Below are 15754 nucleotides of genomic sequence, written 5' to 3'. Positions count from 1 at the left end.
CCCACAATACACTTTGTGAAGCCTCTAGGGACGACGTTAGAATACCTGACTGAGCTTAGTGACCCGAACCTACAAAGTCAACTGCTTTTGTTGGAAAACACGGGTCTAATGACAGGCCTCTCACCCTGAAGATACAGCTGTTTATCTAGTCTAAGGCAGACATTAAGGCAGAGGTGAAAATGTTCCTGACTGAACCCAAAGGAGTTATGACTCAAAATGCCAGCATTTGAGAGAGCTATTGCTAGTCCAAAATTGATGCTACATACTGTAAAGACAATAATATTACTATCAATAAACAAACCTCTTGTCAAACACCAATAACAAATGCCAAAATTTTTCTCAGTTATACCTGCCAACAAGGACTTCACCAGGATAACACAATGCCTTCCAAGGCTGTACCAGACTCGAATTGTGAATCCGATTTGGCTGTTCAATACAAAGATTTGACTATTTGTTCCTTTTTTTTTTTAAATCAGCGCCACACTAAACTCCTCTATCAGCCGCCCTGCGGTGGAAACGCAGCTGCATGAGTCAGATACATTGTAAGTGCCAAGCATTTTTGAAGTTGTAACTGCGGTAGTGCTCTGTTGTTTTGCTGAATTTTGAAAAGCTGAAATATGGTGCAGACTGTGTGGGAGTTGATGTCTGCTTGCATTTTTATTTCTAAATTCACTGATATTGTACAGTCTTCCTGCATAGATTACGACCAACATTTTATTAGACCCACTTTGCTCAGAGTGACGAACCTGCAAGATGGCTGTGATTGCACAGTGCAAATGGGGCCTCAAGACTAGTTGTACTACAGGTAAATATCCCACTAGAAACATTAATGCTTGCACAGAAAGCCTGAACAGAGGCCTCAATATGGAACCAAAAGAAGTCAATAAAATCAGTCGTAGCTGCTAACTGCACTGTTTTATGAAATCAGGAGCTAAAGCTGTTTTAAGTGTTAGTGTTATCAAATTAAAACAACATCACATGAAAATCGTGTTCTCATTTCAGGCGAGCCTGCATCCTCAAACCTAAATCTGAGCCACTGGACTTGGCCACCTCCTGCACGTCCCCGTCCATTAACTGCTTGCTGAGGCAGGCTGATGGGAAAGATGACATGGGAGCCGAGCCAAGTGTGTGTGGGTACATGAACATGACTGATGGGTTCGGTGCCACACTGTGACAGCTGCTGGGAATTTCTAGAGCAGGTGTGCGCTAGACTGAGGGCATGTTTCTGGGTGTGGGATGCTTAAGTGGCCAAACGTCCCCTGACAACCGTCCCCTCACCTCACATCAGGGCAGGTATCCTGTCACGCATCACCGCACTCTCTGTTTGGTTACACATGTGTTTTCTCTTGACACAATTGGTTCTTATGCAATCAAGTTTATGGCGTTACATAAAGTGCCGATGAAGACGTACATGTTCACGCTACAGTGAGCCCTCCACCACACAATGAAAAGGAGAGGTTGCTGGAGTCCTTTATTCTAAATGACATTCATGAGACACAAATTATGTGTGTGACTAATGCCTGTATTTGTTTTACAGGCTTGTATGTGATTCATCTCTGACATCACATCACTGATCACATAAATGAACGCAATTTTCACCGATGCCTGTTTAGCCCGTCATGTACTATCAAGACATTCAAGCCACAGACCTATGATTCTGTTTTTCAGATTTTCCTGGGAACAATCGAGATTTTCAATGTCATGGCTGAATATTTATCTGATTTCGACAATGGGGATGAGGCCCTTGAATTCGATGGCCGCCCGTATTTATTTGAGCCAGAGTATACAGATGAGCTCCTCAAACTAAAGAACGGACGCGGAGAGAGAGAGGGGCGACAGGCTTGGGAGACTGGTGGTGTTCCTGTGGATGCTGTGAACCTATGCCCACAGAGGAGATTTCACAGACCGGATCAAGTGAAAGGTACAAACATCTATGGTGTCAGACACTTACAACAATCTGAGCAGCAAGCATTAAGCAGCAAAAACAAGCACTTGTACTTGGTAATTTCGACAGTACACAATCGTCTGCAAGGAACCTGTTTCGTGATACCTGCCACAAAAACATGGTAAAGTAGAAAAATACCAAAGTTACCCGTACAGTAAATGTACTTAGTAAGATCAAACTTAGCCAGTGGTGGGATGCAGCTGGCTCCAGATATCATGAGTCTGTATGTATGCAGTGTATGTATTCACATGCTATTTACTGGCATAGGTACTCGAAAAAAAAAACAAAAAACTTCCCGTCAACGTCACAGTCCATTACCCTAGATGAAATCAAGTAAACATTATGTGTGTGGTGTACGTGTCGGTTCCGAAAATCACTCTTGTGGCTGTTAATGCCACGTGCCAGTCTACTATTTCAGACACTGAATGGGCCTAATTTTATTTATTTATTCATTTCAATTCATGCACATCGAGCAGCAGGTGATGTGTTTATAGTTATGTTGATTCAGGTGCATGACTCACCTATTTAATTCACTTTTTGTAAGTGGGTTCTAGTTATTATAAGAAGCCTGGGTAATGCACGGCTGAAAACGTTCAGAGCACTCAAAAAGAAAATCTAAAAAGGTTCACTGAGCAAAAAAAAGAAAAGAAAATTCATTTGTGCAGGTACAGACCCAACAATCTGCATCTGTTTAACTGGCTTGGTTGATAAAAAAAAACAACTTGGTTATGTTCATTATGTGATGTTGTGATGTCAACCTCACTCACCTTCAGTCTCTTGAAGGAACCTCTGCTGACCATAGCTGCCCATTAGCTCGTACTTGCTCTTTTCTTCGGCCTGCAAGACAAACAGACAGTGAGCAACTGTTGATTATAATTTGCAGTGAGCGACTCGATCCAGCACAAGTTTATTACATAAGAAATGTGACGATGCCTTTTTCCTCAACAGCTCGGTGGACACGTCAGGACTATTTATAGACAGAGGCTGATATTCAGAATTTACTGAGAGCTCTGGGTTATGTCTTACATGTGGAAACACTGTCTGCAATGCCTCATCGTTATGGAAGGGATAACCATGCCTTTTAGATTGCTGCCACATAATCTCTGATTCCAGACAGCCACTGTAAGCACAGCTATTGTGGTGTGAAAATTGGTGGTGGAGTGCAGCCATATTGCTTTCAGTCTCACTGAGAGGCCACGGTGCACACAGGATTCCTTGATGGGACCATTATCATGCTGAGAATGAATGAGGCTAGTAGATAAAGGTGGATATATGTGAGATAATGGACATCAGCTGATTATATTGGTGCATTTTCTAGCAGCTGGACACTTGAGGGGATAACTTCTAGTATTGTTTTTTTTAATCATTGTGTTGCATTCAGTAGCATCCAGCAATGTGATGTAAGACTGGAAAATATTTTTTTCATAACAGAATGTTGTATAAATAAATTAACTGTATGCCATACAATGTTTTTATTGGCTTTCTTCCCATAAGTTGTAGCAGGAGATCGATACCACTCTCATGTCTGTGTGGAGCTAGATCCAGAAGGCGATTAGCTTATCTTAGCATAGCATAAAGACTGGAAACTGCTAGCCTGGCTGCCAATTTTCTGTTAACATGTTGAATCTTGTTTGTTTAAGACGTAGATGAACAGTAATATAAAAACATTATTGTGTTGCTTTAGAGGGAGTTACATGCTGTAACTATTTCTTGATGAACCAGTTTATTAATCTACTTTCATGCAGCATCACCTCACAGTGAAGACAAGTGTGGAGAAGTCACTGCACCCGGCTGCTAGCACACTTGTTAAACAGTCACAGCACGTAACTCCCTCTGAAACCACAAATTCTCATTTTTACATTCCCATTTGCATACAAATGAAACAATGAAGATATACTGTATTAATTGAGTCTTCAGAAACGCTGGTATGCATATTTTAAAGTTTGGAGAGAGCCCACCAGCCGTTTCCCCCTGCTTCTTGTCTTCATGCTAAGCTAGGCTAATTGCCTCCTTGATCTCTATAAAAACAGAGAATAGCTTCAACAACCAAAATATTAAAGTTTCATTCATATCAGGTAAATGTGTAAGTTAATCGTGATAATATAAAACCAACATAATAATATAACACCATAAAGTTCAATAAACACTTCAACAACATATAATAATGGAGTCCTCCTGAGGTCATATTATTCAACCCTACTGTACTGCCACTTGACTTTTCTTCCTGTTGGCTAAACAAACACCTCTGACATATCTCATCACACCCCCACATTAAAGTCTAAAAAGCGTAAGGTTTTGCTTAAGAGCACTGCATAATATACATTAAGTACAGTACTGTAATCCTCACATCACAGACTGAGAACATTATAGACAATCCCGACTTTCTCAACCTCTTATTTCAACTAAAAGAGCAAGAAAAACTACAAAATGCTGATTGAAGATTTTATGTTCAATTTCAGATATTACCCCTGCCTTTTTGAAAAACTAACCTATCAGCTGCTATTCATTCTTTATAATCCCCATCAATAGGTATTCCCATATCATCAGTCATTTCCCTAAAAATGTCTAGCTGAACTCAGAGCACAATGAGTTACACAGTCAAAATGTGTGAGCGGTTGATAGCATAAAGCGGATTAGAGAGTTTTGGATTGGCCTACCTCTGAGTTCCTCTCCGGTGCCCGGCTCTCCATGATCTCATAAGCAGGATCAGCTCTGCGTCTTTCCTCTTTACTATTAAGCCTTTTGTCTGGCGGGAGAGAAAAATATAGTGTTTTAAATATAAGAAACTAAACTGCAACTTTTTTTTGTGCCAATAGCCAGGGCAGAAAATAATCCCTCATTGTGTTTTCTTAAATCCAGTTTGTGAATCAAAGCAGACAAGGACCTCTCTGGAGATCCAGCGATGTGAACAAATAACAGTGGATTGATTCATCATTTCACAACACCACAAACTATTACACCAGTGGAAATAAGCTGTATTAATAATAAGACGTGCAAGGGACAGACAACACAATCTGCATGCAAGAGGTTCAACGTGCAGCAGACATTAATGTAATTTACTAACATTTAAACACTGTTATCACTAATACTTTATCACTTTTATAATGTAGAAAGCCTTTATATGGTAACCTGACTGATACATCAGCACTGATATAATGGTACGACCAGGAGTTTTTAAGGTCAATGCAATTTCTTGTTACTTATTTTTTATTATATACTTAACTTATATACTATATACTTTATTATATACTTAACATTTATCTGCATTGTATATTCGCTCAGCAGATTTATTGCTCCGACTCTGATTGGCATATACACTCAGTTTTCAGTGTATATCAGCTAAAAAGTAACAAGACATTTCAGAAGAGAAATATTAAAGATAAGATTCTGTAGGTTTGAAATACTTCACATTGTTGCTAATACATAGTTTGTCCACAAGAGAGTGCTGTTTATTTTTCACAATTTAAGTTAAGTAATCAAAAATATTTTATCTTGAAGAACATAATAAAACAATTTTGCGCCATTTTCCAATAAGGCATCTTTAGAAAGGGTTTAAAAGTTTTAACTGAACTAAAATAAATAATACACTAATGCTTAATAGCTCAGTTATAAGCCATTAATTAATAAAACAGGTTATGTTGGTACGCTGAGAAAAAATCTTTTGGTTGGTGTTTTCTATTTGGTAATAATGCTGTTATAAATGTGGGTTATTAATCAATACATTTTGAATAGGTTCTTCATAAATGCCATTTTTATAAAATGGAACCATATGGCTATGTTGGTCAAGGACATTTATCACAACCAGGCAACACAAAGGCTGGCTTATAACTCATTTAGAAGGCATTAGTAAAGGATTTATTAAGCTTAATTAAGACAGCTACAACTTATAAACCCATTAGTACAGGGGCCTTATTTAAACAGTGGTAGTGATTCTCTAGTAGAGTCTATCAATCTTTTCAGATTTTCTCTCTTATTCCCTTCTACTTTTCACAGCCCTCAGCTCAGTACAAGCTACACAACAAAAAGAAACATCAGTGCAGAAAGAAAACAAGCAGTTGATTAAAAAAAAGAAGCCAGGAGGAAAGTGTGTTTTTTTTATTGATGATAACGAGAACAACAGGGCAGAAACAAAGAGGATCCATTTTAAAGGAGTGAAGAGGAAAAGGACACCAAAGGCAGCGTAGAAGCTTTGAAGGGGCCTCTTACCTTCACTGGTCACTGTCCGACCATTCATCTCTTCATACCGACACTGGTCGGCCACACTCCGTGATCCATCACTGTCAGCTTGATAGAGCATTCCCTTATTAGCAGCAACTTCGTGTTCTTGGCTATTCTTCGGGCGCCGCCCAATAGGAAGGGGTTGGAAAGTGGAAATGTTACTGCTGACGTACATTGCAGCGGGTGCGGCCCGTGGAGGAGGGCGGCAGTGCTCTCCTTGACACTTGAAACAGTTTTCATAAATGACAGCGCTTCTGTCTTGCTGTGGATCTTGCGGTGGTACACAGGTGCTAGCTGGTGCAGATTTGAGCTCATTTCCAAATCTAGGGCTCATCGACTCATACAAGTTCAGTCTGTTAGTCTTTGCCTCTGGCTGCCTATCTGCGTTTGGAAAGCCTAACAGATCAGCTAAGAGACTGGCTAATTTCTCTCTTCCTTTTCTTGGCAGCGGTGAATCCTCACTCGTCCTCACTGTTGGCTTCGCTTCGCTGAGGATGCTTCCAGATCCAGGAGAGGCGCAGGATTTCTCCAGAATTTTCCTCACTGCAATATTGTATTCATTGGCAGTGCTGAGGCTGCATGGTGATTTGTCAACGCTTTGATCTGTTGGATTGAAAATATGATGTTCTGCAGGCAAACAACCCTTCAACACACTTTGATTTCTGTCCCAGATCAAATCAGTAAGCTGTGGGTGCAAACCATGAATTCTTTCTCTTCACCACGCACATAAACTCTGTACATGCAAACAGGAATCCATGCAGTGTGCATACAATATTTCAACTGATTACACTTACCTGGTATGGCAGGTATCACTGAACCACTGGCAGGGATGGACGGTGTTCCCTGTGAGAGACATAGAACATTATACACAAACTGCCTTTATTAGATTATGTTTGTGTGAACTATAAATGAACAAACATCTTGGCCTGTTGTTTAAATATGAGGTATTTTAAAAGGAAAATATTGGTAATTATATATATATTTTTAATTGTCATAAAAAGTACAGTGCATTGATCCATCTCTCAGTACTTCCTGGCTTCCGTAGCCCGTCTACACAAGCTGATTTGTTCTCACTGAAGTTGTAAATCTGGCAAAATGGGTCACAAATAACATCTTAAAAAGGTTGTGTATTTTCTTGGGCACTAGTTTTGAACAAAGGTTACTCAAACAGGAGTGAATAGTGCATTTGTTGTCCATTTTCAGCTGCAGATTAGGTACACTAGTGAGTATTTAAAGCAGCAGGACAGTATAGTATGTGGGATCAACTCAAAATAAACTACAGTAGACATGTTCATGGTAATGAAGTGCAGTGACGTGGCTTGTTTAGACATATTTTATAGATTCTGGACAACAAGGGAGCTTTCTTGGTTTTTGGTCTTTTCGTGGGATTTGTTGAAAATAAAACATGCACAATATCTCCTGCTTAAACCTCCAAAAACTCACCCCAGTGGACTGTTTCAGTTTCAAAGCTGTGAGGTGTCTGAATGTCACTGTGACTGCATCCATCACACAGAGCATATTCCACACTTTGATTTTTCTTGTAGATTTACTACCCACACTCCCCTCTTCCCAAGCCAGCCAGACTGTGTGATTGCATTTACGCTATTAATTATGCTAAAATGATCTCCATGCATAAATATATTCCAAAATGTGAAATGACATTTGTATTACGGTTTTGTTATGCTTTAATGTTTTCTTTTGAATTAGACCTTTAACTGTGAGCCAATAAACACTACAGGGGTGGATTGTGTTGCTCACGCTGAGGGTGATAAATGCCCTCCCACACTGCTCCTGCCTGATCCATCAACTTCTAGCCAATAACTCTCATGTTTAATTAAGTTCCCTGAAGAGTGACTGAAATGAGAAAGAATATTTTATTCAGGTAATCAAATGCAATTTGCATTCTTAACTAAATGCACTACCAGCAGGTGGAGCTATATGTTTAGAGTATTCAACAAAATTGACTGTTAAGCACAAAAAAAGCTTTTATTAAGTTGGAACCTGGACAGAAATTTTAATTATAGCTCAAGCTCAACCTTAAAGAGTGGAGCTCTTGCATTTGTAATGCAACAACGATATTTGATAATGTACTGCAGATTTCTACTGAAAATCATCACAGACATGAAGAACAACCACAAGTGTAAAACTGGTGTAAACACACTATATATCACAGCCATGGCAGGATTGATCTCAAAAACAGATGTATCCTCAAATCCAACATTTCTTTCTTCACTTACAGCAATTCATCAAGAAAAAGTAGAATAGGAAACAACAATGTGAACATTTGCTTATTATTATTATTATTATTATTAAGAAATCACCGCCAACTCTATGACCACCAAGCCAAGTAGAAAAGCCCCTCGGAGACAACTGAACCTCACAGTTCATATTAAGAAGAGCAACTTGTGTATAATAGCCACAAATAAACTGGGATTACATTCAGTTTGGAATTTACATATACTTCTAAAAAAAGACAGCAATCCCTTAAGCTCAACAGCATTAAGTTCAGCAATAAATAGGCGAAAAACTGCAAGTCACTCACAACTCCCAAGGTCTGAATCTGCTGGATACAACAACAGTGTCAAACTCAATTGGCTGCTGAAATGCTAACTTGTTAGACAGATGGGCCGTTGCGCTGTTTGTTGTTGTGACACCAAATGCAGGGCGGCATCACCGGCAGCCTGCACGATACGACAAAGGTCATATTGACAGCGTGCTACAGAACAGATGATAGAGTGATAATAAGGCCTGTTCACACAAGCTGCTACTGTATGACAGGGAGTTATACAACAGAGCACATTCAGGACAAAATCTGAACGGGGAAGAAGCCATTTTTTTCAGGTTTTGAGGCGAGCAGATGGCCAACATGAATAGAACTACACCTGTGTCTGAGCTTAACTCAGTCTATTTCTGGCAGAAAGGGTAAAAAGGGACAAAATATTTTTCATAAGATTTTAGTTGGCACAGAAAGATTTTTCTACTCACCTTAAATCCACCACACACTGAGCAGATGGTCACGATGGTTTTGGCGACAGATGTGAGAGAGCTGCAGATATGACAGGAGTCTGGATGCTCACTAGAGGGCGCCACCTTTTTCTTACTCTCCTCTGAGGGGTCTGGTATGTGTTCACTTATTGACCGTGTTTTAGTAGTTTCAGAGTGACCCTCACAGGTCACGGTGCTTCTTTTATCACCCTTTTCTGAGTCTGTTGTGAGGCCTGAAGGCGCAGGAGTGTCCTGATTTGGAGTGCTGGATTCATTGTCTTTGGCATCCCCATCTCCTTCCTGTAACAGATTCCTGGGAGAGTCATAGAGATACCGAAGTGATGTTGGTACCTGGTATTCATGTCCAGGGACAGTGAGGCAAGTACAGGGACTCAGGTCTTGTGCCAAGTGGGGAGGCAAGCTGAAAACAGACCCAAAGTCTTCCCCGGGGGTGATATCCAGGCTGCCTGTGTAGGAGGAGAAACTTCCAGAGTAAGAGGAATGGCTGCCGGTGGCGATGCCGCTGTCAGATGAGCTCTGGCGGCCGATCTCCTGAAGCTGGCGGGGGGGCTTGGCAGCAGGCCGGTTCCCACCTCCCTGGTTGACAGACAGCTTCTCAATGCTCTGCAACGGCGCTTTGGTGACCACGTGGCCGACGTTTTCAGATGGGTTGGAGGCCGGTTCGGTCCAAATGGCCAGCCGGCTGCTAATACTGCAGTCTGATTGGCTGGTGTCTGAAGTGTCGGAGGAACCGGATATGCTGCGGTCGTCTCCCCCGGCTGACGGGCAGTACGAGGACGAGGCTGCCAAGAAGACAACATTAAAAGTTTTATTAATCAACAGCTTTAATATAAAAAAAATATTTCATCAATAAAGCTTTATTAAAGCATCATGATATGTTTATGGTTGTTTTTCCTCAGCCACCTTTCTCCCCAATATCCACCACATAATAATAGGAACAATAAATCACCTGTGTGATTAATGTCAAATCTGCAAACTTAATTTAAATCCAAGAACAGCATTATTAAAAGCCAATGTATCATTTATGCTCTTTGGTGGGAAAGAGGGATCCCTGCAGTAAAACTTTCAGCTATAGTTTTTTTCTACTTTGAATCACAGTACAACAGCGTTAACATGACGTACCTGTGCTGCTCCTGTGAGAGAGCATGCTCAGTCGTTTCTCCAGCTCCTGGGCCTCGTGGTTCAGCCTCTCCTCCGAATTCGCCTGACTGGCACTGGGGTCTGTTTGAGAGAGTACGCACAAAACAAACGAGCAACGACAAGGTAAAGTGAGTGAGATTTGCTACTGAGACGTGGGATCAAATGTGATGCAGCGGAGCGTTTTGTGCTGCTGTGACACGGACACTGCTGTGAAAACACATCCAAGCTACTCCAGAGAAACAAGAAGGGACACTTTAAACCATGAGGGTCTCACTCGTCTTTCTGTGGCATCAGGAAAATAACAGCCACAAGATGTTAGGGAAAATAATACTAACAAATACTCTGGCAGGAGTGTTGTGTACTAATATTTGGTCACAGGCCTTTGGACAGAAAAGGGTCACCCAGGGGAACACCTTGCAGTATTTGTGCAACACTACAGGGTTTATTAATAGCGCTGCCACGTGGCTCTGTTGGTACGCGCGTTGCTGCTGGTGGCTAAAGATTGTTGGTGCTGTTCAAGGATCCAATGTACCTTGGACCATCCAAGGTCAACTCTAACACTGGATCGATTGTTTTTTATCTATCCGAGCCTGCAACAGTAATGTGGTAAATGTACCAGAACTCTGCAAACGATTCAGATCACATCCTATACGTTGAGTATCGACTTACAGTACACAACAGTGTTCTCCACTTAGAAAAGGATAGACTAGATAAACTCATAAAAAGGCGTATGTTATATGAACTGTAACTGGAAGACAAAAAGCTGTATGTGCTACTGGTATTTACTTATACAAACTTCAAGAGGCACATTCCTGAATCCATAAATGTATTTGAGCCCCTACTGCAGTCTAGTGTAGACAAAATAAAATTAGATTCACATTTTTTAAGCCTAAGGTCTAAACTGAAAACTTTAGAGCAAAGATCCCAAATGTTTGTACAAACATTTAAATGTTACATTCATACAGTTTTATGTTGATTATAAATTATTTTTTGAACTTGTATCTCAAACTACAAGTTGTGTACCAAAAAGAACATCATACAAGTATCACGAGAAACTGATTTCCTGGGTTCCCTGCTGAAAAATAGATGTGCACAATCCAACTCAAGAATCCAAAGAGACATAACTTTGTATTTTGAGGACATTTATTCTAATGGTTGTAAAAGATTTGTAAAACTAAATGCTTCATTTTTGAAATGGACTCACATTACACTTGTAAAATGTAGCCAGAATATTCTCATTTTCTAATTATAACTAGATATTTTTTTAATGACGAAAACATTCTTTCTTCTTAATGACAAAAATGTGTGAATGTTTTTTTAACGATTGCAGTTCTGCACTGCCGTAGTCTCTGTGTGGCATGTAAATTAAGTGTACAGAGTGTATCAGCAGTTTAAACAACACAAACTCATAGACAAGGTTTTGTACCTCCTCTGTCAACAGTTACAAGCTGTGAAAAATGAGATTAAAGTTTACTACATCATCTCCGCTGCCTGCTGCTGTTTGCTTATCAGATTCAACATCATACCTGCCACCTCATATTCCATCTGCACTTTATTTAAGCAGGTTTCCCTGCCAATGCTGCTATGTAACAAGAGGCATGACAGCGCGACCAAATGGAGCACCGCCAAAGAGATCAGAAAGGAGTGCGTCTTGGGTAATATCTGCTTGACTAACAGGTGTCGCAGCCTATCACACGCTGTATTTTTGCAGCTTGCTCATCCCAGCTAAGCTCCACTAACGCCTCCTCCCCTTTGACAGCTACAGTAGCCAAAAAATCCTAATTTGGTCAAAGACAGCAGTGATCTGTGAACAGGCTTTAAAAAAAATGTGTCCTCACTACATTTCATCATGTCTCTCATTAGGGGATAAGGAATAAACATTTATTTCAGCAGCACATATTGCACTCAACAATAGTCTGCCATACAGAACCATTAAATATTGTAATAACCATACAGTCTTAGTTTATATAAGTCACATTTTTAAGGAATAGTTATAGTATTTGGGGGAATAAAGATACAGCTGGTTAGCTTAGCATAGCATAAAGACTCGAAACATGCTGAAACAGCTAGCATAGCTCCGTCCGAAGTAAAGGAAACCCACCTAACATGTTCAATCATGTTTGTTTAATCCGTACAAATCCGAAGGACAAAACAACAGCTGGTTCCAGCTACATATTTAGGGTATATGAATGAGAGTGGTATTAATCTTCTCACATAACTCTCAGCAATAAAGCGAATGAGCGTAAAACTATTCCTAACCACATTAATCACACATTAAGTGTGATTTTTCATACGTAGCTAAAGCCAGGTAAATCTAACTAACTCGTCAGCTACATTTTCAACTTCATCTTCAAGCAGCTATTGTAATCTCCATTCCCTATACTGTCATCCACAGGGCGGCTTCATTATTTGTCTGCAGTTTTTCTAGATGAACGCTCTAATAATGTAAGTTTAAAACTCGGGAATAAAGCTTGTATCCTGGAGACTAAACAGAGAGCAGGAGAGTTAAAGGCAGAGAGAGGTGGAAACAGTGCGGCATGTTAGGGTAACAAACAGATAAGTGAGCCTGGGAACCTAACAGCAATTAATCAACATAAAGGATGGAGACAGTCAGTCAGGAGCTGTGTAGGACAGAGAGGGCTGAGAGGTGAATCACAAGTGAGAACAAGAGACACAATTAAGGGCTGCAAAGAGGAATAAGAATATAAAATGAGAGGGAGTGGAGGGGAGAGTGGAGCGGTGGGTGGCCGCGTATGAAATGAAAGGGGGGGGAGGCAGCAGTGGAATCCTGTGGATGAGGTTACATACATGCCCGGAGTGATTAGGAGGCTTTGGCTGCTCTACTTGTGTGAACTGTGACTTTGACCCCTTGCTCTCCCTTTGACATCCTCCCTGCTATTTATTCTACTACGGACCACAATAATAGGAGTATGAGCTCAACCTGTGATTGAGCGGCAAGATGTGTGAAAACCAGAATATCTACAAGGCCCCACAGCTGCCCGGTCCACATTTCCTGTTAAGTTGCACGCTGGGTGAGAAAATGTTTTAAAACTGCTAGCGTGGAAAATTGAAGGTGTTGAAAGTGGACAGCAGGAAAGCAGAGAACAGCTTTAGTAAAATTAGATCTAGCTAAATGTCATTAAAAAAACGTAAACAGGAGAAATCCCATAGATTAGGTACAGGGATGAAAGTGTTTTCTTGTATAATTCTTTGTATGAGAGACCATTTCTACTATTTTTATTTTTTGGATGGTATGTTTATAATGGAAAGAGTGACAGGAAAGACTTAAAAATAAGAAAACATAACTTCTGTAGACAGTACATTGTTCCAGCATTTCTTTTTCCATGTACAAACAGTTCATTTTAAATTTAAACCTGCAATTATTTCTTTTTGACCACTTGAGGGCAGCAGAAACAAGCTTTAAATATAACTCTGACATATTATCGCCTTAAAGCAACATAATTATTGATGATGAGTCACGTTTGTATCCACCTGATAAATTTAAGTTCAATATTCGCTCTCCTTTTAGCTGTTTTTGTTTTTTGTTTCCTGTTTCCACCAACTTCTGAGGGGAATATCTGTCTTTAGCTGCTAAATGCTCCACTGTGTTTACCAGCTAGCCGCTAACTGTGCCGGTCTGTAGTTTGGTGCTGAGCAAGTGGTGTACAGTGGGGTTATCACTGTTTAACTAAAAACCGATAAGTGCCTGTTACGACAATGCTTAATCACTCCATAGAGCAGAGAGGAGCTGCTCTCAGAGTTCGTCACTACGTTTCATCTCTTTCACATTGTGTCATTGTCATTGTTAGCTTTAAGAGCTGGGATAATCTGAAAGTTTGGGAGTTTTCGTAACTATCTGATTAATTAGTTTGAATATAAACTGGAAATTGTGACTTGAACATCTTCAAATTGCTTGTTTTGTCCAACCAACAGTCCAAACCTCATAGATTTTCAGTTTCCAATCACATAAGAAAAGCAAAAACAGCAAATCCTCACAAATGAGAAGCTTGAACCAGATAAAGTTTGACACTCTTCATGGCATCGCATGACATTTTGTGGATTCATTTTCTTTTAATCCACTTTTAGCACTGGAATTAAATAAACAATACTGATGTCATTTTACAAAAAAAACCCAAAGGTTATGCACTGAAAAAGTGAAGAAACTAAGTAGACAATGTCAAGTTCTCACAATAAGTGGCAGAAGAACAGGAGAGCAGAAGAGCCGAGGGTGGACATGCTAGGGCTCAGTGCTCATTATACAGACAAACCTCACTGTTACAGACTAACTATTGCTGTACTCTACCCTATTAACTCTGTGGACTTTAGTTTTCCTATATTCACAAATTTTCTTTCACATATTAGGTTTATGTTTAACCAGTGTGCTTCAAATCTTTGGAGAACTAAAATCTTGCCAGACAACCCTGCTGTAATAATAGTAAAAAAAAACAACCTAATGGCTATTTGGATCGCGGCCTATCCTCCAGCTCGCCCACCAGTAGCACAACACCCTCAACTATACATAGACTACAATTGAATTTGGTGCCATAATCACAGTTAGTACAGTAGTTATCCTCTTACTGGTGTTTAAGGTGACCCTAAGCTTTACATTCACCACGGTACACTTAAGTCAGGGGTTAAGACGTTTGACTAAAATTATAAATTGCTTCAGAGGATTATCCAATTACGTAAAAAAACAGCTGTCAGTCAAAATGTAGTCACATCAAAGCACATCCATGGAGGAATCCTCTGACTCATTCTGCCAAAAATGGTTGGATTCCAGGAAGGCAGCACACCTAACAGCTCGGATAAATCCCTGGAGGCACAGGAGGGGAGCCATGCAAAGATTGCTACAATTTCAATGGTCAGTGTTGACTTAAGTGTTTTGCTCATAGTGCTTAGCAACAGCACAGCTATTAATTATCCAAATAAGCATCACGTAGAGATCCATCTTGCTCTTTAAATAATAGTTGCTTTCTCTCTCAGTGGGTTTTCCAGTCCCTTCCAGCTAAGCAGCTTTAAACACTTCTGGTACTGACCTGGGAGAACTGGCCGCAGACCAAAAGGGCCTCTGGTGGGGGAGATGCCTCTGACGATGCAGTCGAATAGAAAGCTGATCTGCTCGCTCTCAGCAGATGCGAGCAAAAAAACACCGGCCCCTGTAGAAAGCAGAAATGATCAGTGTCATGTTATTATCTCTTTTGCAGCACTGCAATATCCTAGGGAGAGAAAAAAACTGTAATTATTAAGATTTTACTCCTCAGGTAGCAATAAATAAGAAAGATATCAAAAGATTGGCTGGGTATTATTTGAAATGTTTCAATAAGAGCGCCAATATAATTTAGACCTGGTACGCCGGCTACTAACAATTATTTTCATGACGGATAATGCGTAAATCTATAAATGTCTCAAAATAGTGAAAAACTACATATCTATCTATCTATCTAT

The 15754-nt window shown here is 40.2% G+C and overlaps 1 protein-coding gene across 1 annotated transcript in view; it reads right to left on the bottom strand.

Annotated features, from left to right (window-relative positions):
- The window catches only part of LOC118337970 (protein Dok-7-like), a 34106-nt gene that overhangs the window by 8597 nt on the left and 9755 nt on the right, over nt 1-15754 (bottom strand). The window contains exons 5-10 of the mRNA XM_035675130.1: nt 15346-15465; nt 10292-10390; nt 9149-9951; nt 6958-7006; nt 4603-4691; nt 2713-2782 (exon numbers count right to left, since the gene is read on the bottom strand). Of these exons, the coding sequence (XP_035531023.1) occupies nt 2713-2782; nt 4603-4691; nt 6958-7006; nt 9149-9951; nt 10292-10390; nt 15346-15465 (1230 nt within the window). The remainder of the gene's footprint in view (nt 1-2712; nt 2783-4602; nt 4692-6957; nt 7007-9148; nt 9952-10291; nt 10391-15345; nt 15466-15754) is intronic.

The sequence above is a fragment of the Morone saxatilis genome, unplaced genomic scaffold, assembly GCF_004916995.1.
Source record: "Morone saxatilis isolate NCDOM2014 unplaced genomic scaffold, NCSU_SB_2.0 Contig4, whole genome shotgun sequence".
Taxonomy (NCBI): Eukaryota; Metazoa; Chordata; class Actinopteri; family Moronidae; genus Morone; species Morone saxatilis.
The sequence above is the reverse complement of the archived record's forward strand: the minus strand, read 5'-3'. Positions and strand labels throughout refer to the sequence as shown.